The 23953-nt window shown below is 40.8% G+C and overlaps 1 protein-coding gene across 6 annotated transcripts in view; it reads left to right on the forward strand.

Annotated features, from left to right (window-relative positions):
* actn4 (actinin, alpha 4) overlaps positions 1 to 23953 on the forward strand; it is a 74914-nt gene that overhangs the window by 21170 nt on the left and 29791 nt on the right. For all 6 annotated transcript variants that reach the window (XM_084717563.1, XM_084717565.1, XM_084717562.1 and 3 more), the window contains exon 2: positions 23703 to 23817. In XM_084717563.1, coding sequence (XP_084573689.1) covers positions 23703 to 23817 — 115 coding nt within the window. The remainder of the gene's footprint in view (positions 1 to 23702; positions 23818 to 23953) is intronic.

Below are 23953 nucleotides of genomic sequence, written 5' to 3' on the forward strand. Positions count from 1 at the left end.
CCTGTTACCGTGACAATGCTGTCTGCTGCCGGGCAACTGGGCCGGCCTGAAACTCCCGTTTGGCCACATTTTCACACACACGCACGCACGCACACACACACACACACACTCACAGACAGACACACAGCTCTCTGTGTCCCTTTTTATTTTTCTCCTTCATCTTATTCGTCTCTTGAGTGCCACATGATTCACTCATTTAATATTTGCTTTGTTGTTATAAGGAATATTTTTGTCTCTTCTTCTTTTCTCTGTGTTGTCTGTTTCTGTCTCTAAGGTGTGTGTGCATATGTGCTGGTTATCGTCATAGGTTTTGTATGAGATCAGCAGCACATGAGCAACAAATACTCCTGTTTTAGTGGGAATGCCAAGAATGAAGATTTATAGCTGCTGAAATGTAATGCCTCTCATACCACGCTTGCACACAAACACATGCATGCGTGTACACACACACACTCACAGATTGCACTCATAAAACAAGCACTTGCCGACCTATTTTATTTGTTCACACTCATTAACAAACCAGTGTTTCTCCTTTTCTGTTCCTTCAAACTCCCTCTTTCTTCCTCTCCTCCGTTTCCTCCATGTTTTTCCAAAATGTCGCCATAGAGATGTCACATGGATGGTCAACCTGAAGTGACCTTGGCTTGCTAACTTGATTGTCTGCTGACTGTGGCTGACAGAGAAGGTAGATGAAGTGATGCTGCCAGCTAAGCACGTTTTGGCTCATGTCAGTTTTTTTTTTTCCCTTAATGATTAAAATAACCCAGTGCTGAGTAACTCTTTCTTGGTGGCTGCTGAGTTTAGCACTTACTTGTTCTATCTATAGTGGTGTTTACTCACACAAAGGCAGACATGTTCACACGTTACAGCCAGAAAAATGCCTCTGTGTGGTGGCAAACGCAGTGAAATGCATAACATTAAAGAATGTTTAAATGTCTAATATCTAATTGGAAAGAAAAGGTTTCATTTCCCTCAACATACTGTTCTAGATGAATAGAGAACAAGTTCACACTAACACAATTACTTCTCCTTTCTGACCAATAACTTCCGCTCCCAGGCTTCAGCTGGTTACAAATAGCCTCTGTGGTGTGAAGAAACAGTTCTCTTAAAAAAAAATCGTTAACCAGCATTGGTTGCCTAAACATGCTTGTAGTTTTATAATGCACCGTTTAAGATGACAATGAAGTAACAGCCTTCTTTGCACTCATCTTAACTATTCATGACACAATATTTTCTTAGGAATAATTTGATGTATTACAGTTGCTTAATTTACAAGATGTGGCAAATCGGAGAGTGTTTTACAAAGTTTTCTGTAATTTAACAACTCACCAAACGTTGTTTTTATGATTTGCCACCACCTCAAATTACTCACATGCAGGTTTTGCTCTGGAAGACGGAGATCTGATCTCAGTGAGGATCATGAGAATGCATTAAAAATGCCAAGTGTAAATGCAAAGGCAAAATAGGATTGCTTATTATCCGGATAACACACCCTGATTAAGATCCCATTTTATTTTAATACCAGGTGTAAGGGTGTTAGTTCTAGTTTCATATTCGCATCATTTTAAAGAAAAGTGTACAAAATGATAAGGTAATAATCCTCATGATAAATATGCATCAGAGTAACTGGAATTATCATTTTAGCCTTGATTGCACAGACATTACACAGTCTACTGTACAACAGTACAACAAGGAAGACACTAAAAATAGTGATGACGTGGGGTATTCAACAAAGAGAGGAGATGCAATGTGAAGATGAGATGACATGCACTGCTGAAACTTCATTGTTCGTAGTGACACTGTCATCAGCGAGGCTCCCAGTCTTAAATATGAATCATGTTTTATGGGATGGGATTCAACACAATCACTTCTCTTCTCAGAGGAATACTCACGCTGGAAGAACCTCCTGTTTTGTGTAATTGTGTCCTGAGCTTCGCATTGCGAGCCAAAGTGTCACATGCTGGTGCTGCTGCCTGTCATTTTGCAGAAGATCACTTTTATTTAATGACCTAATGTCTCAAAATTGAGCCTCTAATCATACAATGTGAACCAAAGGAACACAACAAATTAAAACTGATGGAAGTAGTTCAAAGGGTGTATACCCTTAAAAGTATTCGTCACAAGTCAGATAATAATGATGTCATCTGTGTATCAGTCAAGCAGCCAAATGACAGCAGTGTGTTTGTGTGTCTATCTCAGCTGGTCTCGATGCTTATGATGGTGCTGGCAAGCAGTAAATGAAGTTGCATTGACCAGTACGTACTTTTCTCTAAGTCGTAATTATCGTCGTCATTCACCATCATCATCATCATCATAATAGTGGGCGTACTACGGTTCAGTCAGTTTTTACTCACAAATTTATAGTTATGTGCACTTAGGCACACCCAGCATTAGGAGTTACTCACTTACTCTTGCACGACTTCACACATGCACACAGAAACAGAGTGAATCATTTCACATGTCAGTGAATCATGATGTTAGAAATACACCATTCTTAGTCAATAACAGGCGATAAACATATCGGCTTTGTAAAAACTGGCGCTCATTCCCTTTCCATTTCAATTTGCTGATGCTTTTATCCAGACTAGCTTGATGTAGATTAGCAGGGTCAGTTTCTAGCTTCAGAACACATGGCCGTTCACCGGGTTTAGACCTGTGAAATTCTGGCTGCACTGCAGCCTCTCAAAGTATGAGACCAGACTGCAGCCTGTGATCTGTCTCCTACACACACTGACAGCAGATGCCTTGTGCATCCTTGTATGTGCTTATCAAAGTGTTGGGGGAAAAAAAGCACATAAACATCAAATATGATTTTGTTGAGTCTGTTTTATAACGTTTCATGTCATCTTTAACGGTTCTACCAGCAGTTCTGTTCCATTTTAAACATCTTAAAATGCTATTTCATGCATTGCATTCATGCGCAAAATGCTAACACATTTTCTTTCACACTGGAAAACCCTTAAATGCTGGAAATACCAACACTCGAGCTGGCATGAGCCAGTTTGGCATCAAGACAACAGTATGCTTTCGAACAAAACCAGGTTTGGTGGAGTGAATCCGTTTCCTCCTGCCTGAACTGATCAACAACAGAACCGCAGAACTGTCGCGGAGCTCTGGAAAGATTCAGCCAGCGGTTTTAATAAAAGGCCGACACAAACAGCTGACGCTTCGCCCTGCCAACTGCTATCAGGCCTGCCAAACTCCTGATTGGGGCTGTTAAAATACACACACACATACAGAGAAAGTGGGTGTGTAATAATAATGACCTCAGCTCATTCAGTGATTGGAGAGCTCTGGTTTTGTAATGTGAGGTCAGGCTGAGGAAAGGAGGGGAACACCGCTCTGGCTACTGGTGCTTCTCGCTGCCCAGATCAACTCCTGCAGGACAGCTGGTGGAAATTTGAAAAATTAATAACTGAACAGGCCTACGTTTACGTCATACCGAGGCAAAAGTTAACTTCGTCCAAGGTCGAGGGAGACGTATGTGTTAAACGGTCACAGTCCTGCCTGCTGTTTGTGTTACCTCACTCTTTCTCCTTCTCTCTATTGACTTGTGATAATGTAACTTGATTTGCGGCCAAGTTGAAGCTTGAATAGTGTGAAGTGCGAGACCTCTGCAGCAGCGGCACGTCTCTGTAATGATCTCAAGGTCATCGCAGCACAAAGTTGATGTACAACATGTAGTTGACACAGTTATGCAGAACAGATTACATTATATTTAGTGCAATAAGTGAATAATAATCCTGAATGGCTTTCAGTGTAGTCAGTAGTAAGAAGTTTAAGGGTCAGCTTTAATGCCTTCTGCAGTCCTGTGATTCTATGTTTGTCTAAAGTATTAAGAGAGTTACCCCAAAAAAACTTGGTGATCAATGAGTCACCAGTTGAGAGAACCCTGATTTGATTTACACTGCAGCAGCCTGGCAGGAGAGACGCTCGGTGTTGTGCTGGAATTGTAATACTGATCTACGAGCAGGATGCACATTTTTGCTTTTTCTGACTGTTGTAAGTGAAAACATGAGACCCATGAAAGCTGACATACGAGTTTAGTGATGGTACTGAACTAAAAAACAAAAAGAATAATCAAATCTTCATATTTAACAGCCAAATCTGGTTCGACTGACAAAATTCATGCTCAAGTGCAGCCCTAGAAGCTAAATACACTTTCATGAGCCTGTTTGTTCCTTATCTGTTTGCCTGTCCACCAGTACACAACATCCTGTCCTATTGTGTGGAGTTGTATGGCGGTTTCCAGGTGTTATCCGTGAACCCTGGCGCGCTCTCCAGGCATTCGGCTGAGCTAACCGGCCACCTCAATGGGATCCTTCACTGGATAATAAACTGTATGCTCGCACAGCCCCGGATAGGACGCAGTTTGAAATGTTACTCAGCTTAGTTTTACTTACATTTCAAAGCATTTGGAACAGGTATCACATTTCTTATATAGTCACTGACATGAAGTATCAAATACGGTTCATTGAAGTTGGTTGAAGTGTTGACGTCCATGCTTAAGTCTGTTAAGTTTAAGTCATGCTTGGCAGTGTGTGTCAGTGTTTTCTCAAGAGTTTCCAAACTTGCATGTCGGTTGTGAAATGACGTCCTGGTTTAGTCATTCAGTTGCAGCTCGTGGGCGGTTTTAAAAACGGTGTCAATCATTGCGACACCTGTCGTTATCTTTAACACACATTTATTGCGCCTTTTTGTGTGCCTGAGGTGTGGCTTCTAGAAGTTAGGACTTTATGCACAATACAAAGAGGTCATTTAGAGGTTTGATTATTTTATTTGCATCGCCACCGTTGATGAGGTAGAGTTTTATATCTCTCTTGGAAAAAAGAAAGTATGCCATTCAACCCATGAGCAGAGACGGTGTACCTATAATTTGATCTCTTTCATTCATTCATATTTTGATTAAAGTACAGATCCACAGCAACTTCAGGAAAAGTCTGTGAGGTACAGGAGCAGGGATTCATGTGGGAAAAGGCTGAGTGATTAAATGAATTCCAAACTATTTTGGATTTTAAACACATCACCTCGGGCTCCAGGATAATTGTAATGGGAAAAAACTATTTTTTGACATTACAGAATAAAAGGTTGTTCACACACTGTCCTCCCTTGTGCCAGGAATCATTTTATTCATTGTTTTTGTTCTGTATTGTTGACCTACAGTCTCCTAACCCTCTGTTGATCTTACAGGTGTGCAGAAGTTTTGCACTTTGACTATTTTTTGAGCTGATTTTAATCAGTTACTAAAAGTAAATAATAAAATAAAATAGATGAATCAATAATATGAATAATGGTGATGACCTTTGGTCCTAAAATATTTTTTTTTACTGTTTGCTGCTTTTAATTTCTGTCTGATAAGCTTCTGACTGATCAGGATTTCTCATACCGCCTCATGAAAAAACCTCCAGTCCATGTGACCTTTCCTCTCAAGCCCAGAGTTTTTTTTTTAATTGGGCTGCATTAATCTAAATGAACAAAAGACAGGTAATAAGTTGACCTTTTTACTGTGGTTCTGGCTCAAAAAAACAAATTGTACGTGTGAAACTGAGAGTATAATTTGCTGAACCTGATAATGGCTGTTGAACGCAGCCCAGTCACCTTTCCCCTCCATAGCCTTTCTGTGGTTAGCGGCACCTTCTTTCCCACTGAGATCTCTCTATGAGTCACCTCAGTGATTTGAATCATCGCAGCGCAGCAGGCCGTCACATAACTTCCTGTGTGCGTTCTCCTGTACGGTCCATTGTCATCGTGATAGACGGAAAGCTGTAAATCTTCAGATTTTACAAACGTTGCTCAGAGGTTAATGTTTTACATCTTGCACAGTTGGATTCATTCACTGCATTCCTGGAGAATTAACATGGACATCCTCCGCCCCCGCGGTTTCCTGTGCTCTGCCTCTAAAGACAGGAAGTGGAGTAGTTGGCTGCTGATTGGCTGAAGGGAAAAATAAGTGATGGTGTGATATGAGAGACACAGACACACACACAAACTGAGGGAAACACTAATGCCAAGTAATGCTGACTCCCTCTTCTGTGAATTTGATCGTTGTCTCATGTCTTCTTTTTGCGTCTTTGTGTTGATCTTATCCTCCATCTTTTTTCCTTGTAGCTGCAATTAACTTTGTCTCATTGCATGTGCATGTGGCGTCACACGTCACTCCTACAAGGAAAGAGACAGAAGGAAGGTATAAGTCATTGTGTTCCCTCCTACATTTTACAGCTTATTGGTTTTGGCAGGGCTTTTGATTTACCAGTTGATCGTGTTCCAACCTTCACATGCAGTCATGAGTTTTAGGTAGTGACCCAAACAATGAAAGTGCGGATACAAGTGGCTAAAATTACTTTCCTCCGTGGGATGACTGGGTTCACTCTTAGTGATGAGGAGGAGAGCTTGCATATCTGGAAGGAGCTCAGACTAAAGCTGCTGTTCTTTTGCGTCAGTTGGGTTGGTTTGGGCGTCTTATCAGGAGGCCTCCTGGGAACCTCCTTTTGAAAACCGCCTGTAGAAGCAGACTTGGGGTTTCTTGCACAAGTTCACCTTTTTCCGAGATGCACAGAGAAGGCGAAAAGGGTTCAAGAGATAAAATTGAATGACACGTGCAAACATAAACAAGACATGTTCGACAGAGAGCCTGTGACAAGCGTTGCTGTAGTTTTTCCTCTTTAAGCATCAGGACCCCCCAGGAGGAGGAAGAAGAACGTTGCTGGGGAGAGGGATGTCTGAATGACATTGTTTAGGTTGCCGCCACCACAGAAAAGCAGAAGAAAATGGATAGATGGATGATATTGGATCCTTACTCTTTATGATGTTGATGCTCTGCAGATGAAATACCCCGAAGCTCCTGAAAACTTGGTTTTCAAGTCCAATACTTAATTATTATATAGTAAGAGGGTAACACTCATTTATTTGATTTGCTTTGTCAGAATTCTGTGGGTGTGATTTAATCAGATTGATTGACCGTGGCCTGGCAAGTTAAGCAAACAGCCTCACAGTAGTCATCAGATTTGGATTCAAATGTTGTTGAATCCTCGTGGGTACATGAAAGTACAGGACACCGCATCTTCCCAACAGCATCCCGCCAACTCGAAGAGAAGATGGAACAGAACGGACACAAGAAATGACCTAAACTGTTCTAACTTTGGCAGACTTGTGTGTTCATTTGGGACCCCAACCATCACTTTTAGTAAGAAGAAAGTTGTTGAAAGTAGATCTAAGCTGACTCCAAAATGTGATAATCCTTGACTTTTTATCAAACATCACAAACTCTTGGCTTTACTTTCTGGTCTTCCAGTGGACTGAATTGTTTATGTGATCTACTTGAAGGACCCACTTTAATGTCCTTTAGTCAAGTGTTTGAGAGACACTGTGTTTCCAAAAAAAACTCTTCAGATACTAACAGGTCAGAGTTTTCATGAGGAAGGATGTGTTACAAACTTCTCTCGCTCTCTGAGGTGTTTTATCGGTTTCTGGGCTACACGAGCAGTCACATCGGCCATTTTTTGAGAAGTATGAAGGGAAGAGCTGAGATGACCCATACAAGGGTGGAGAGAGGACGGAGATGAAGTAGATGAGAGGAGGAGAGTCTGAAGATGTACAAGAAAGGGAGTCAGAGGGAGGAGGAACATAACTGGCATTCCTGACATCTCTGTCATGTTCAGCAGGGTTGACACTCGTTCATCCACCGACTCGCCTGCTTGGTTTCTGTCTCCTGTCATTCTGTCAGTCTCTCCCCTGACTCCTCACCTTCTCCTGCCCTCTTGTCCCTGCTGTGCAGACTTGGATTTGAAGCGCATTTGAAGAGAAATGTTTGTGGTTTGTTTTGCAAACTTAAGTGGGTGGAGTCTTCCACAGACAATACAGTGAGTGTCAGAGGTTTGAGACAACAAAAACCTATTTGATTTGTCTATGGTAACTTGGCGGCAGTAGATACATTATCCAGATGGGGGAAATCATACACATCTGGAAAGCAATAATCCATCACATTTGCATACAATTTAAATCTGTGATTTGCTTCTCTGTATAATCAATTCTAATAAACAATTGCCTTTATAGTCTTTTCACACCTGTCTTGTTTGGTTTGGACTTTTCAGTTTGATCGGAGCTACAACTACAGGCGTGAAACTTGCACTGGCACCAAAAAGCCGAGCTTTGCTCCAACTGAGAGAGTTGATCTCAATCTGGATCAAGTTGAACCATGGTTCATTTCGTTTCAAGTGTGAAAACTGTGTATTTTTTAGTGGGTTAAGACTTTCAGGCTAATTACAGGAAGTTCTGGAAGGCAAATGGAAAAAGGAAAAGCAACACAACACAACAAAAGGAGCCGTGGTGGCACACGAGGAGAGGAAAAGACCAGATGTTTAATTGACATTTAATCCAACGAGTCAGAAGGAACAGATTTGAACTGACCAACATGTGAACATCACGGAACATCGTATGGAGAATCAGCTTGTGTAGGTGATGATGACAGGATGTAGGTTTGTCACATATAGTTATTTAAAGTGCTTGCATAGTTGGAATCTGATCAAATTTACACAATGTGACAAGAAAGTGAACCTTAGTTTGGATTTACAGGTGCGAAAAGTTCCTTAGCATTCGGTCCATACAACCTTTTAACATCCAGTGTTTATAAAGCCTCTTCTCTTGTTTTCTGCCCCCCCTTCTTGAGGTGAAGACCCTGTTCTGGACACGAGATCAAAGACTTGAAACACATCTCTGAGACCGACCCCCCCCCTCGTCGCCTCTCTTCCCTTCATGTAATCCCAGGAAGAGTCCCAGTGTCTCATTAAATCTCTCTGTACCCCCTCAGCCTCACACTGCGCTGAGCTGTCACCAAAGCATTAAAGGCAGTGACATAAACCCATTAATCACAACAAACAGAACACGACTCTCCCTGTTCGACCGTCCTCAACTTTTCCCCTCTGCCTCTCCTCTCATGTGGGGTCAACTTGGCAGAAGTCTTTGATAGCTGACCAGCTAAGTGGTTTGGGAAGTAGATACGGATGGATGGTTTAGGTTGAAGTACAGCCAGTAATGAGTATTTTAGTCATCTGTGCACACATACTGAGCTGGTTTAGCAGTATGATTTGTCTTGAAGACTTTTGTTTTTTTTACTTTTCACATTAAACATTGATGCCATCTAATCTTAGCGCTCTGGGTGGTATTTTGCCCTCACTGACTCCACCAGCTTATCACTTCACAGCAAGTTACACCAATTACCTTTTAAGGAAGAGCGATTTTATCCTCACTTCTTAAATGTGGCCTTTTAAGAGCCACAGCGATCACACATACTTCGGAGGATTAATATTTCTAATCTCCTGGTGGTTCTTGTCTGTGTGGGAAGTACATGGTGTAATTAACAGAGCATAGTCCACCCAACAGACCCAACCCAGAGCCTCACTCACAAAAAGACATGCAGCAAAACAAAAGTTAAAAAAAAAAAGTGGAAAAAAAAAAAATCTCAGAAGAATTTTAAATTGTCTTTTACAGCTGTAGTAAAATGTAAATGCAGTGAATTAAGAAATGAACATGTGGATTTTGTGGTGGGCAGTGTCAACATACCGTTATGCAATACTGGAACTATGTGATGTGGAGTGGAGCAACGTGCCCGAAAGCCACCCAGCAGTTTTTATTGGCACACAACAGGATGACATGGCCTCATATGTAATGTTGAAATGTGCACAGTCAGGGGGTAAGAGACTATAAAAAAAAAAAAAAACAGAGCTGACGATTATTCTGGACAGACAAACATCTTGGATATGGGAGTGTTGTGTTATGAGTGACTTCATGGCTGAAGCTGAAGCAACTGTGTGTAAAAACCCTGGATTGTTCACTTTCCCCCAGTTTTCTTCTGTCAGCAAGCCAGAGTCTAAATAAAACCGACATGTTTGACAAAATAAAACCAGAAACAAGTTAAAGATTTGATAATTAGAGGCTGTTATTCTGAAAGTTAGCATGCAGTTATAATGAATGAACGAGACCTAAAATGATCAAGTGTAATGAAATGTAAATGTAATGAAGATCATGCATTATTAGCATTATATTGATATTCTTAGTTTATTCTAAGTGTGGTCAGATTGATTTGATGCTTGTTGTTATGGGCCAATATTCTTTCAAAATAGTTTGATCAGTGGTCTCTATAAAGCCTGATCAGCAGCGTCCGAAATTTACACCAGCCAAGGTCCAAATGCAGTTAGATTTTCTGTTAAAAAACAAAACAAAACAAAATACTACATTCTCTCCTGCATATAATATAATTTATCATATAATTTTTATTAGTGAACACAATTATAATCTTGCACAAGATGTCCCCTCTGATCATTTTCAGGTTGTTTTACACTTAATGAGGAATGTTGTTAAGAATAGTTTAAATAAAGAATACTACACATTAAAGAGGATTCAATTAGACCCCGTAATGAGTATCGGCCGATACTGCTTCTGGTGATCTGTGGCCCCAGAAATCGCGATTGGATCACTGTTAATTTGTTCATATCCTGTAGTCATTGTGAATAAAATGCTGTCCTGGTTTTTGCTGATCCTGAAATAGGTTGGAAGGGGCGCTCAGGTCTCTGTCAGCAGCAGTGCAATCTGACCCCTGGTCAGACTCTTTGAGCAACAAAGACAGGAAGAGGCATAAATAAATGAACAAATAACCACATCACTTGACACTTTACCCCGTTCCTCCCTTTTTCCTCCCTCTCTCCTCCCTCCCTCCCTCCCTTATTTCCTCTCGTCTCTCCTTTCTCTCCACCTTTAAGTCTTCCCTCATAAAACGGTAACAAATCACTAAAAGCCACCAGGCAGCTGCTGATAAGTTTGAACTGTGGTTGGTAAGATTGTCTCCTGCGGGAGGTAAACAGACATCACTTAACTCATCAGTCATGAGGAATAAGATTTTATTTTAGCTGGCAAAAATGTCAAATGAGTTTTTAAATCTATAATTTATTGTGGTAGAATAATAGACTTCCTTCCTTTTCATCAATAAGACTCGTAAGTGCAAGAAATGTGTGGAACTAAACTAAGCTTGTGTGTTTTGTCTCTTATTGTGTCATGAGGATCATCTTACTGTAAGTCTGTGTAAAAGATTAAGCGTGCGTGTGTTTTCCCCTGTGGGGGGATACACAAATGCGACAACCATGTAAGCAGTGTTCTTGGTCTGCTCTGGTTACCCAAAATGCACCCCCACACACTCAGTGACTCTTCCTCTCCCGTCTCCCCTTCCTCATCTCTTCCGTCTCGTCTGGCAGCGGTGATCTCGGGGGGTCAGAGTCCCATTAAGGAATCTAAAGGTTGTTGCTTCCAAAGCAACATCTTTTATTTATTTTTCACTGATCTTAAAAGCGTTGTCCCCTCTTTCATTTTACATTCATGATTTAATGTTGTGTTCCTCTTATAAACATCCCTCCTCCTCCTCCTCCTCCTCAGCTTCCATCTTTCATCTTGCCAAATTGCTTTTTTTCTTCTTAACTTTTTATCCCACATTCAGCCATATGTTATCCCTCATTTACCCTCCTCCAGTGCCTCCACACCAGTACCCACCAACGTTACATTAATAAGTGATTAGATATGAAATAAAAAGTCATGTTATTGTTCAAAATCAACTGGAGATCATTTTTGCATTTCCGTCGTTGTTGTACAACACTGATTTAATTCCTGTCGTCATTAGGGATGTAACAATAATATATCAAATATTGCAATAAAATTGTCTCTGGTTTGTGACAACATCTGCTGTGATATAACAATTTTATTTTATAGAAGGACTGCTCCTGACTGCTGCACTGTTTTTGTTTTGCAGCTGCACATACATAATTCAAGCATTAATTGCCGGTAGGGCTGAAATGATTCCTCGAATAATTCGAGTAACTCGATTACAAAAAATGATCGAGGAATTTTCTCCGCCTCGAGGAATCGTTTAATTTTGCCAGCTCAAAGCATGGTATTTCGCCCGGACTACTTTTAATGCGGCACAACACGCTGACGTCACGCACGTAAAAGAAGAAGAAAGAGGCGGCGGACGTGTTCGGTTTTAACCATGGATGTAGAAGTAACGACGAAGAAGGCGATGAAAGCGAAGAGAAAGGCACAAAGAAAAGGCAGAAAATGTCAACAGTGTGGGAGCATTTCAAGCTGGACACGTTGCGCTAATTAATGAGATTAACGTTACTGTACCTTGCTAACATAACGTTAGCCCTGCGGAGAACTAGGTTTCTATTAATTATGACTACTGTCGATGCGTGGCTAACGTGCCTTTCATACAGGCTTTATTTAACCTGTAAAAACACAGCGCTGTAGAGTGATGAGGGTGAAAAATAAAAACATAATAAAGCTAACTGGGTAGTTGTCAATTTTAGCTCAGTAGTTATTGATGGATAAAACATCAAGTAGCACTGGTGCCTAATGTGCTCCAATACAGCAGGTATAATAATTTATTTTGAACACTGCAAAAACTCAAAATCTTATCAAGGCTTTAACTTAAAACTTAACTAGAACTTAAAATGTGCTTGACACAAATGAAAGTTCAATTGAAACACGTGGGAAAAACACCTAACCTTTTAAGTGATGTGTGTTATCAGGTGTAATGACATTTTTAGGTTAGAAATAAGAAAATTTCTTGGTAAGATCCTTAGTTTTTTGAGTGAAGGCAGTGAATTTGGTCAGCTGGTGTAAGTTCAGGGTTTTTAAACAATGTGCATCTAAAAATAAAGACATTGATTGTCTAAAAAAGGAAACCAATGGTTCATTATTAGGTGAAATGTCTTATTTTCTCATGTATATTTATAATTGCTCTTTAACTAAACAAAAATATGTTTTATCCGATTACTCGATTAATCGATGTAATTTTCAGTAGAATACTCGATTACTAAAATATTCGATAGCTGCAGCCCTAATTGCCGGTGACAGTTCTTGCCAGTTTTTGCACATACTTAGGTCATGGCTGATATCATATATTGTGGTTTTATTATACTGTAAGTTTTTGGTATCATTACATCCCTAGTTGTCAGGATCAAATGTAAAATTCATACTTTTTAAGAACTTTTTTTAAACAAAATTTGTTGTCTCTCTTCTTCCTCTTTCCCACATTCATCACTTTTCCACTATTTTCTCCTCTTCCTCCTTCCCTTGATCACCTCGTGGCTTCCTCTCCCCCTCCTCCTGCGCTTCCTCTCCCCTCCCCTCCCCACCCCTCCTGTCCTGTCCTTAATCCTCCCTTTCCTTTGTTTCTGTTAGCTGCTATATCGAGGCTCCCCCAGAGAGCCGTGTGTCTGGCTGGACGCAGTCGATGGAGCTTGTTGAAAACAGTCTGCGTTAAACTGTTGACTCACATAATGGCAGATCTGAAGGGCATTTGGCCAGCCAAGAAGCACACAGCAATTACATGTTTGTCGGTTCCCTCTGGGAGGTGTGTGTGTGCGCTTTGGTGAAAGATTGTCCCCACATTATAGCTCTGCTTTACTGACTACCTGTCAGCACATGAAGCGAGAGGGAGGCTCCTTCAGCCTGTGTGTGTATGTGTGTTTGTGCACACATGTTAATGATCACCTGTCCAGACTTGAGAGGATAATTAGACCAGAACAACCTCTGCAGCAGATCCCTGCTCCTCTTTCTCCTCCTCTTCCTAATCCATTCTTTCTCCTCTTCGCCGTCTTGATTCATGATTAGCAGCACTCTGGTGACCACCAGTGTTTTGGACATGAACGTCTTGGCCGCTTCTCTTCTCTCTGTAGATCCGCTACACTTGGCTTTGGCACCGCATCCCAGTTTATCATTATCGTTCATCATTTCTCAGTCAGGGATGCTGCCAATTGTGTGTGTGTGTTTGGACACTAACACTTTCCCAAGGCAGCCCAGACACATTCAAACAGCTGTTTACCCATTTAGGTTGAGGCTGGTTCTTCTTCTCCAGCCCTCAGTTGTCAAACAGACACATGCGCTGATGCACCATGAACCCTCCCAGGTCCCTCCGTGGCCCCTGAGGGACGGTGTCGAGTTCCTGCACTGTGACTCTAGACGGGTACAGCAGCAGCTCTACAGTAGCAGGCTACGTATCCAGTTACACCACTGATGTATGAATGGAGCTGCATGGAACCAGAGTGCAGAGGAATCCAGATTATGTGCAGCTATTTTTCTCTGTATGTGTATATTTTCATTGTAGCTCTAGATTTATGTTAAAGCTCAGCGTGGTTGTAAAGAGGAGCTGTGATAATGTTTATTTCTGAAATGCAGTTTTGGGAATCTCTGTGTGTAAAAATTATGTTTGATGCTCTGCTTCACTCTAGGGTGGATTTAATACAGTGCAGTTGGGACTGTTGGTGTAAGAAAATAATGATACACGATTTATATTATGTTTTGTGATACTGTATTGATTCTCAGTACATGTGTCATGATATCGTTTTGTGTTTAACTCACGACCACTGGAGAATTTTTAGATTTTAAAAGTTAAAAGTTAAAAGCCCCATTGTTATTGAGTCAGGGAATAAGTTAAACAGACATTATGTGCCTTTACTATAGTAGGAGAGCGCTCCCAATGGAGCCAATAGGTAAATCACACTCATGCCGATTCCAGTCATTGAGAAAAGTGCTGTTGTTTTGTCATCTCTCAAAAAAGAAATTCTTGAAAACATTTGAATTTTTATGTAGTGTTTTCCTGATTTGAAAAGTGCTTGAATTTTGGATAACCTAATAAATAAACCTAATAAATAATAAGTTGCATGTTGGTTCAGCCAAGTCTGTTTATAGACATTCTAATACTAAACATAATTTTGGTTGTTTATTACACAGTAACATTTGATTAAATGCGATGAAGAAGTGAAATTGTTACTTTGACTATGTGTATATAAATATGTAATTTTTCACAACTGTTAAGTGCCAGGAAACCTGGAAAATGCACCTATAAAATTCTTGATTTGATTTTAGAAAAGGTGTAGGAATCCTGCCTTTAGGATCTGTCTTTTGTTGTGTTCAGTGTCTTCACACCTAAACCACACCTGTAGCTGCTAATATTTTCTCACAGGATGCTGATTGGCTGAACCACTGTGGTTTTGCCACAAGTGCGTAACTTGAAGCCTGGCAAGATGTTTTCTTGCATGATCTTGTGATCTTGAGAATCCAGCAGCATTGCAAGGTAAATGGCTTGATGCATGCAGTATACTTTATAAACGTGTCTGTAGGAGCTGATGTAGGAAAATGCATTTAAAGTGAGTTTATCTGCTGTGTACGTTAAGGCATAAAGACCAACCTTTCCTCTGGAGCGTTAGAAGCAAAAGACTGTGTGACAATAGTTAGCAGTGCTGCTGTGTCGCCCGCCACAGCCCTTTTTTAATTGGTGTGCCTCTAAGAATAGGAGGCCTTGTGTCAGGCCAGACCAGACTAGTTGCTGAGCTTTATTCACAGGGCCAGGCCAGCATGGTTTTGGCCCAGCTTAGTCTGGTACAGCCAGTCCAGTCTAGTATGGCTCTGTCCAAGTTCCTTGAGGTTGTGCCTCCTGCCAGCAGGTCCTCATATAACTCCTTTAACTAGCAGTACAAATCTGCTCTTCGGTGCAACAGTTTGCCATCTGCTGCTGCTTTTTCTTTCTCTGACACTGTGCTGTGCCATACCCATGCCTGAAATTCATACAACACTTGCTTAAAGGCGTGTGAATAGCTGGTGTTCCTGAGTTGCTTCCCTGTGTCACTTTCTCTCTTCCTCTTTTCAGTATTTTATACAAGGTCAGGTTTGCAGAGTCATTGATGCTTCAATCAGAAGATAAAATTTACAGCAGAAACACAGTAATGATAATAATAATGAGAATAATAAACATAATAATGAATTCAAACCACACTCAAAAGGTTAAGTCTGCAACATTTTCTCAGAAAGTGATGAAAAGTGTCATTATGTGTCGGCTGCATGCATCACCATGACAGTGTGATATCAAACTGTTAGCTTTATCTATATTAATTGTACATCTAGACCGTGTGAACAGAGTGCACGGTTTTGCAGCCTGTATATAGGTTGCATATATAAATGGTTGTGCGGGTGGACCTCAGCTGTGAGAGTGTGAGATGTGCTGAGAATACATGAATCATACAGATAAAGACCTTGAATAAGATGCGTAGCTTCAAGGTTTGAGACCTTTTTGACTCTGTGAAGTGTGTAACAGCACAGTCCACTCATTGTTTGGTATGATGCAGTAAAACACATTTGTGTGTGTGTGTGTGTGTGTGGGGGGGGGGGGCAGAGAGAGATAAGTAGTGTTAATGCTGATGGAAATGACAAGTTTCCATAGAACCAGCTGTCAGTGTACAGAGTGAGCTCATCAGTCTTTAGCATGAAAAAAGGGTGTGTGAGATCGTGAGACACATGCACACACACGCACACACTGCTGACGTCGTGCAGAGAATACGAGGCGGTTGAGCAATAACATTGTGTTCAACCTGGCTCATTCTCCACAGGTGTGACAAAACACACCCTTACCTGCCTCTGTGTGTGCGTGTGTGTGCGTGCGTGTGCACTCTTGGGTATACAGACTATTAAGGTAACTGTAGTTAGAAAGTTAAAATTGCACATGTATTGAGAATTTGGGTGTGGGAATAGTTGTTCTGTATGTATGCTTTAAATAGAGATGAAGATATAATAGGCAGGTGTGTGTGTGTAAGCGTGTGTGAATGTATGTGTGCGAGTGTGGGTGGTTATATTCGATTCTTGTGTCTCGTACATTCCTGTCCAAGGAGTGGTGTGCGTGTGTGACTGAGAGCGGAAAAAGTTGTAAAGATGGACAGCATCAGTTTATATAACTTGATGTTTTTCCAGTCTGTGTTTTCAGTGATCTCACATGCCTCGCATGCATGTTTTGTGTTTTTATACTTGTGTGTGTGTTTGTGTATTTATGTCTGTATACTGTGTGCATCTTTGCACTTTAGAGTTTAAAGCTCCTGCTGAGTTCCTGGCTTTCAAATGAATGATGAACCTCGACCTTTGACCCTGTAGCCTGGTTAGAGATCAGAGTTGAAAGAGTGTTGGATCACACTGGTGACTTTAGGACTGGTGTTTGTGTGTGTGTGCACACATGTGTGTGTGTTAGAAAACAGAGATCAAACAGCTGACCCCAATAGACCCCATTAGGCTCCCACTCTTCTCCACACTTTCAGCAGTAAAGGAGTGAGGAGGACACAGTTGTATATCTGCCACCGAAGGAGAAATGTTGGACAACTTAACCACTTCCAGACACCTTCAAAGTTTCTCCAGGACACAAACAAAGATTTCTGCACCTCAGGGACGAGAACTCTCATCATGCACCCTGTTGTCCTCTTTTAGTAACACATTAGCATCATAACGTCTGCTGCTTTGAAGATTTTAAGTTGAAGCGTCCCTCCACTCAAAAATATGTTTTTCTTATGTCTATGTCCAGTGAAATGTCTGACCTCGATAACAGTGACTTGTATCTGTGCAAAGTTTGTCACTAGAGAAGTGTTTTCGCATTCCTCTTCTGAAGGGGTGAGCTAGTTTTTGTGCAGAACAAATTTGCTGTCTAATAGGCAAGCAAGGCAGGCAAAGAAACCTGAAACCTTCAATGCAGCACAGCCTTTATCAGTACAGACAGTGAGAGTTTATTTAGTTTTAGTTGCATCAGCTGCTTCCAGTCACAAGCTAACAAACAACATAAACAAATAACAAATGCTTACTACTCTTACCATTCTGATAGGTCTGCTAGTTGCTGATTTTGCTCTGCTTTGCTGTTTCCTTTAACACTTGCTGTCTTGATACACACTTTCTTTCACTAGTCAACTTTGTGCAGACATCAGTGGTGGGAGGGAGATTAGATTTTTAAAAACTTTACGTGCAGAAAACCAAGTTTAATAAAAGATTAATCATAGCAGATCATCTTTTTGTACTTTAAAATGTCTTTAAATTTGTTGATAGATAAAAGAAAAATGAAAGGAATCAATAGATCACAGTTATGTTACCTTTGTATGGATAACAGGCAGCTTGGTGCTCTGGTTGATGAAGCATAAACAGGTCGTGATTTTCATTTTTTCACTCAATATTGGCATCTTTTTATTTTGCTGGTGAGTTCATCAAAGTTTGAGTCACCCTGTGGCCCAGTTTCATCTCACCTGCAGCAGGCTGGTGAAGACTTCCATGAAAAAACACGTTTTATCTCATCCTGCCGCGCAAACTGATGCTGCGCCAGATAAATCTCAGCCCTACAAAATCAGACACTATCACAGCTATTGGTTTAAAAAACAGAAGTATTTTCAATGGATATAATCTGCAAATCATTTTCATCAGTCAATTAGTTGTTTGGTCCATAAAATGTCAGAATATGGTGAAAAATGTCGATCACTGTCTCTGAAAGCCCAGTATGATGTCATCTAATTTCTTGTCCACAACTCAAAGATATTTCCTGTCACAGAGACCTAAAGAAAACAGAAAATGTGCACGGTAGATGGATTTTTTGTTCTTAAAAATCAAAGTGATTAATCAATTATGAATGATGAATTTTATAATTCACAATTAACTGATTAATTTGCCATTCTAGATGTGTTCTTGCACAAGAAATAACTTCTAACTGCCTAATGTTTACTGCAGTAAACAGGTCAGTAGTTAAACTGTCTCTTGTTTACTTACAATTTGAACTTTAATACCAGGAAGTCCTGTAATGGGATTAAATTGAAAGTTTTTTCAAATATTTAGGCGTTTTGAGCTGCTGATGTGTAAAGTTGCCAAAAGCGGCTTTAAAACACATCAACACGATTACATGTACAAGGTTAAACGGTGAGATCAGACGAGGGTCGAGGCTGATGTGTGAGGCAGTAATAACAGAGAGGATGTTCTTCCTCGCTGTGGCTACAACAGTTATGTAATAGATACTAGAGGATAAGAACACAAGCTTTGTGCCTAAAATGTAAACCTTCTTAATGCTCAGATCCAGCTTTGCTCTCCTCTGTCCCGCACAGCCTTCAGCTTGTTATCTGTGTCCTCGGCTCAGGTCAGAAATCCTCTGATCTGATCTGTGGAGCCAACACAGAGCGGCCACATGGGCAGGTTTAACAGGCTTCACTGGCACTCATCCTGTTTGGTCGCCCTCTCCAGGAATTAGGGTCAGTTCACTTTTAATTCAGTCCATTCAGCAAGTAGATTACCCTCAGAATTATAACTGGAACTTTTCTGACGTGAAAGATGACTAAATCTGCAGAGTAATATTGAAATTTGCTATTAAAAGTTAGTGCATTAACTCTCATCTCAAATCTCATTTACACTTGATTTTTAAATCTGATATCTATCTGGATATGTTATAAGAAAAAGAAACGATCCAGTCTTGTGTTGATTGATTTTACACCTGGTATTTTTAATGTGTTCTTTTTCTTCTTGTTCTTCTCCAGAGCAAAACCTGTGTGTGTGTGAGTAATTTGATCTGGCAGAAATATTACAAAAACACACTCATCCAATGTGATAAATTCTAAGTGCTGGACAGAAGAACATGTCAAAAAAGTAAAATTTGTCTGCACACAGAATAATGCTTCCCATGAACATTTATTAATATACGACCATTTGACATCTCAGGCACTGAAGAATGGCACATTATCCAGGATGCACACTATTTTTCCCTTTTATTTCCTAAGTTGAAGCAGCTCCCTTAACAAATCATGGAGTTTTGTGAGTTACGTGGAAACTTTATAAACATTTACACCTACCTAAGTTCTGAACCCAATGCGGAGGCAGACTGCCTCCAGATGTGGTCAGGCAGATCCGATCACATTCTGATGCCGATGCATTTACATTCGTTTTTCCTCATCTGGATGTGTCTGGATACAGATTCCATTTTTTATACCAGGTGTGATTGAGCTGTCAGTTTGTTTTTTCCAAGGGAAATAAAGGTCAGTCCATGTTGCATGTGAGTCAACACGGCTGAAACATCACATGATATCAAATCAAAAGTAGTTTGATTATGTCACACTCTGTACTGGTAAACTGTAGGTATTAAATTGCATGTCTCAATCAGCATGTTTAAAGGGTTTTTGTTTTGTAAGATTTGATAGACTGCATGAAAATGGAGCAGGATAAGGAAGTAAAAGAGAAAAATCCTGAACCAGAGTCGCACTTTGCTCCAGTGTCCAGTCAGCATGTTTTAGTCTCTATCTGAGCTGCATCCTGTGTGTGCATGTCTGTGCCAGTTTCAAAGACAGCACAGCAGCACCACACCTTGTTGTCCCTGAATGACATAAAGTAACCAGAGGCATGCTACGTTTCCTCAGTACAAAAAAGCTAAGTGAACAAAAGAACAGAAGTTTTCTCTTCCTGGTAGTCACAGACCTGATGCACAGTCTTCTGTGAACAGTAAGTGGGCTCCTTTGGGCTCTGATAAAGGCAGGTTTAAGTGTCCTTCAGCTAGATGCAGAGTGCCTAACAACAGTGTGAGGGTCTGACCTCTGACCTCAGGGAGGGGATGAAAGAGTATCAGCTGTATAATCTGTAGCGTGCTGTGTTATACAGAACGTAAAGTCCCCAGGCTCTCTGCAGGCCTCAACCTGTCACTGTTTGTTTTCTACACTGCTCTTCTCGTCACCACTCCCAGTCGCAGTAGTCTTGTTGGAACAGAGCCAACTTCTGCAGTTTTAGTAAAGCCACACTCTGATACAGTTCACATTCCTACACTTGCTTTTTTTTTTTTTTTTAAATCCAAAGCTTCCAAACATGCAGAAACCCTTGTTGATCCTCACTTTGCTCCACTGGCTTAGATGATGATGTTGATGTCATCCCCTGCCAGGGAAAATGGGCTTACTTTGACCCAGTGCTATCTGGGTGTCGAAGTTAACAGCATAACTAGAAGGACACTCGGAGAGCGCAAACCTCTGCTACAGTCCAGTCTTTTATGAGATGCAAATTATCCTAGTCCACAGTAACTTTTAAATAGGCTTATTATCAACTGGAAAGATGATTTGGACATTGCCTATTTCTTATATTTCTGCTGGATTTGTTTTTAAAGTGATGTTTAAGGTGGCTGTTGTTGTATGTTTAGTTGTGGCACATCATTCACTTTAATTTAGATGGGCTCGTGCAATTCTGTTAATTTATTATTCAAATATATTTTTGACACTTAGATTGTGTTGTGTAATGTGCTGGGAGTTGACCATGTGAATGAGTGACAGTGATGGATGCAGCTTCACTCTGATTGGCCACTCTGTGCTAAACTAAGCTGGAACTTCCTGTCATTGCAGTGCCACTTCCTGCTGCATTGTTGTTAACTCTGTGAGTGTGTGTGTGTGTGTGTGTGGTAGAGGGGGCATTATCTTTCTTCTCAGCCCCCCCCTCCCCCCCTAACTTTGTCTGTATGTGTGTTTGTTTATGTGAAATGTATCTCTCCTTCCTCCCTCCTCTCTGTCCTCACGGTGTGTGTCCTGGTCCGGTCTCAGAGACGGAGCGCTCTCTCTCTCTATATATATATATATATATAATTGTGTGTGTGTGGGTGTTGGTATCGGGTGGTCTGGGGGAGGGTCACAGAGCGAGAGCGGGTTGAGGGAGAGTGCAGGGGGCTGAAGGGTGCTATTATCCACGAGGCTCAATGGGCGCTTTGTGCCGGTGGCCACAGTGGGCCAGTGGGGAGAGGGGCCGGGCAGCGAGCAGCGCTCTGTCATAATGTTTTTGAACACACAGCACAGGAGAGGGGGAGAAAAAGAGGAGGTGTAAGGGTGGTTTGGGATTGATCCTCATTGACATCATGCAGTTAGAGCAGTGATTTTTTTCTTCAAAGTTGTCACATTTCTGTCAGGTACTGAGAAGGTGAAGATTTGTGGCTGGTTGTAGTCACAGTTTACATTTTGGATGAGGTGAAATGGTACTGAAATACATTAAAAGTGAACCGCCTTGCAACTTCAACTTTCATCATCAGTTCATGTCTATTAAGCCTATTTTTTATATGAAATGTCAGAAAATGGACTAAAAGGCACTTAAGTGTCAATTTCCATGATTTCAGTCCCGACATCTGTAGTTGCTGGTGGTAACAGCAAAATTAATGTGGTTTAATATTACAGGACCCAGATTTCTGGGAGCAGCAAAACAGATCGCTGTTGTTTTAATAAAGACGTCAGGCAGTAACTGGCCTTTTTCCATCATTCTTCGAGCAGCCTGATTTGATTTTATGCTGCACACGGCATGAGTTTGTGAACAGCAGCACACACTGGAGTTGGAAAAGCTGAGTACTTGGAGGCGTGCAGCTTGTCGCCTGCAGCTCCTCATCTAACAGCTCACTGTGGCTGCTCCCTTTTTGTTCCATTACTCACTGACATATTTCAGACTGATCCGTTGTCAAAAAATGGCCAAAATGACCGTTGTCTTGTTTCGTAGACACATTTATGATGAACATAAACCGTAAGTGCTAAGCTCACCGAAAGCAACAAAACCTCTGAAGCTCTTTCAACATTTTCTGCAGTAACAGTAATTCCACTGTCAGTTTTATCTTTGTTATTTTCAAGCTGTGTGATCCTGCCGAGTGGAAAAAAAAATCCTTTTCCCTCTTCCCTTCACATAATGGACATTCCTTCTCAAAGCTATGATTATATTTCAGCTGTAATGCATTTTTGTTGATTAAAACCCTCACAAGGGTCCCTGTAATTGGTGTTAATCAACTCGAAAGCTTTAAGAACTCAGTTTGAACTGTCATTTTCACATGATGGACATTGAAAAACTTCTCAAAGTGGAGCATCAGTGACGGCAGCCTCACTGAGCACGCTCAGGCCAAGCCGGACCTTGAACGTGTATTTTAGTCACTTGACAGTTTCAGACACTTCCTCTAAATTATGTAAGAAGTCATGAAAAAAAGTGTTTTGACACATTGATTGATGAGGTGCCATAACTGAGAGCTTTGCAGAGTGGCGTGACAAAGCAGTCCATAGTCCCGTGCCTACCTCAGTGCCACGGAGTCCTTCAAAATAAAATGATTCAAAACACATTTCTGAAGAATGTTGGCTAACCAGAAGCACAAAAACATGGATTCCAACCGGCTATTGATGTGTGAGATTTCTGCTGATGTATGTCTTTTCTCAGATGTCTCTGTTTGTGTTTTTGGTATGTACATTATTTTGATGTTTAATTACAAGTGTCACAGATGTTCAGTTTGGTTCTTGACTGGTTTTCAAATAGTAGATGGCATCTGCCAATGCTTTTTTTTTAACATATGGGAAATACTCTGGTAGTATTTGTGGTTTGTTTGTTTTTCGTAGTAGGACTGAGCCCCAAGTTGAGGCTGGATTTATTTACTCTCTTTCTGTCCAGGATTAAATAATTTAAACAAGAATTTCAAGAGGGCAAAATTACAGAAAAATATGAATAGAGAAACCAAAATATGTTGGGTATTTTGTCACTAAGATGGAAAGTAGTATAAAGTTCTTACAAAGGGGGGTTGTTTACTATGTTATCTAAAGTGTGCATTGTTTTATTCGTCATTATTTCATTTTTGTGACGTGAAGATTAAATTGTTCTTTTAGATCACTAGCTTTTCTCGACTATTGATATTGTATTCTAACATCTGTCTCCTCCTCTTTTCTTCCGCCACTTCCTGTCTTATCAAAGCACCTCCCTGACCTCCCTTCCTGTCCATTGAATTTGTTTTCTTTATTCTCAATCTCAATTCAAAGTGGTTTATTTGTCATAAAAGCTGGCAAAACATTACGGCCCCGGGCTCTGAATAATCACTGTTTGCCTCCTGTTTCTGTGCTCTTGTGCAGACGTTCACGGCGTGGTGTAACTCCCACCTGAGGAAGGCCGGCACGCAGATCGAAAACATCGAGGAGGACTTCAGGGATGGACTCAAACTCATGCTGCTGCTGGAGGTCATCTCAGGTAATTCATCCGTACGACTAAGGCTGTCAAAAGTATTGATATCATGAGCTTAAATGTACAAAACCTATAAAAAAATGATCTAAATCTAAACCAGACAATGTTTCTGTACCAATACTGTGTGCAGGTTAATTGACAA

The sequence above is a fragment of the Lutjanus erythropterus genome, chromosome 4, assembly GCF_056507025.1.
Source record: "Lutjanus erythropterus isolate fLutEry1 chromosome 4, fLutEry1.hap2, whole genome shotgun sequence".
NCBI lineage: Eukaryota > Metazoa > Chordata > Actinopteri > Lutjaniformes > Lutjanidae > Lutjanus > Lutjanus erythropterus.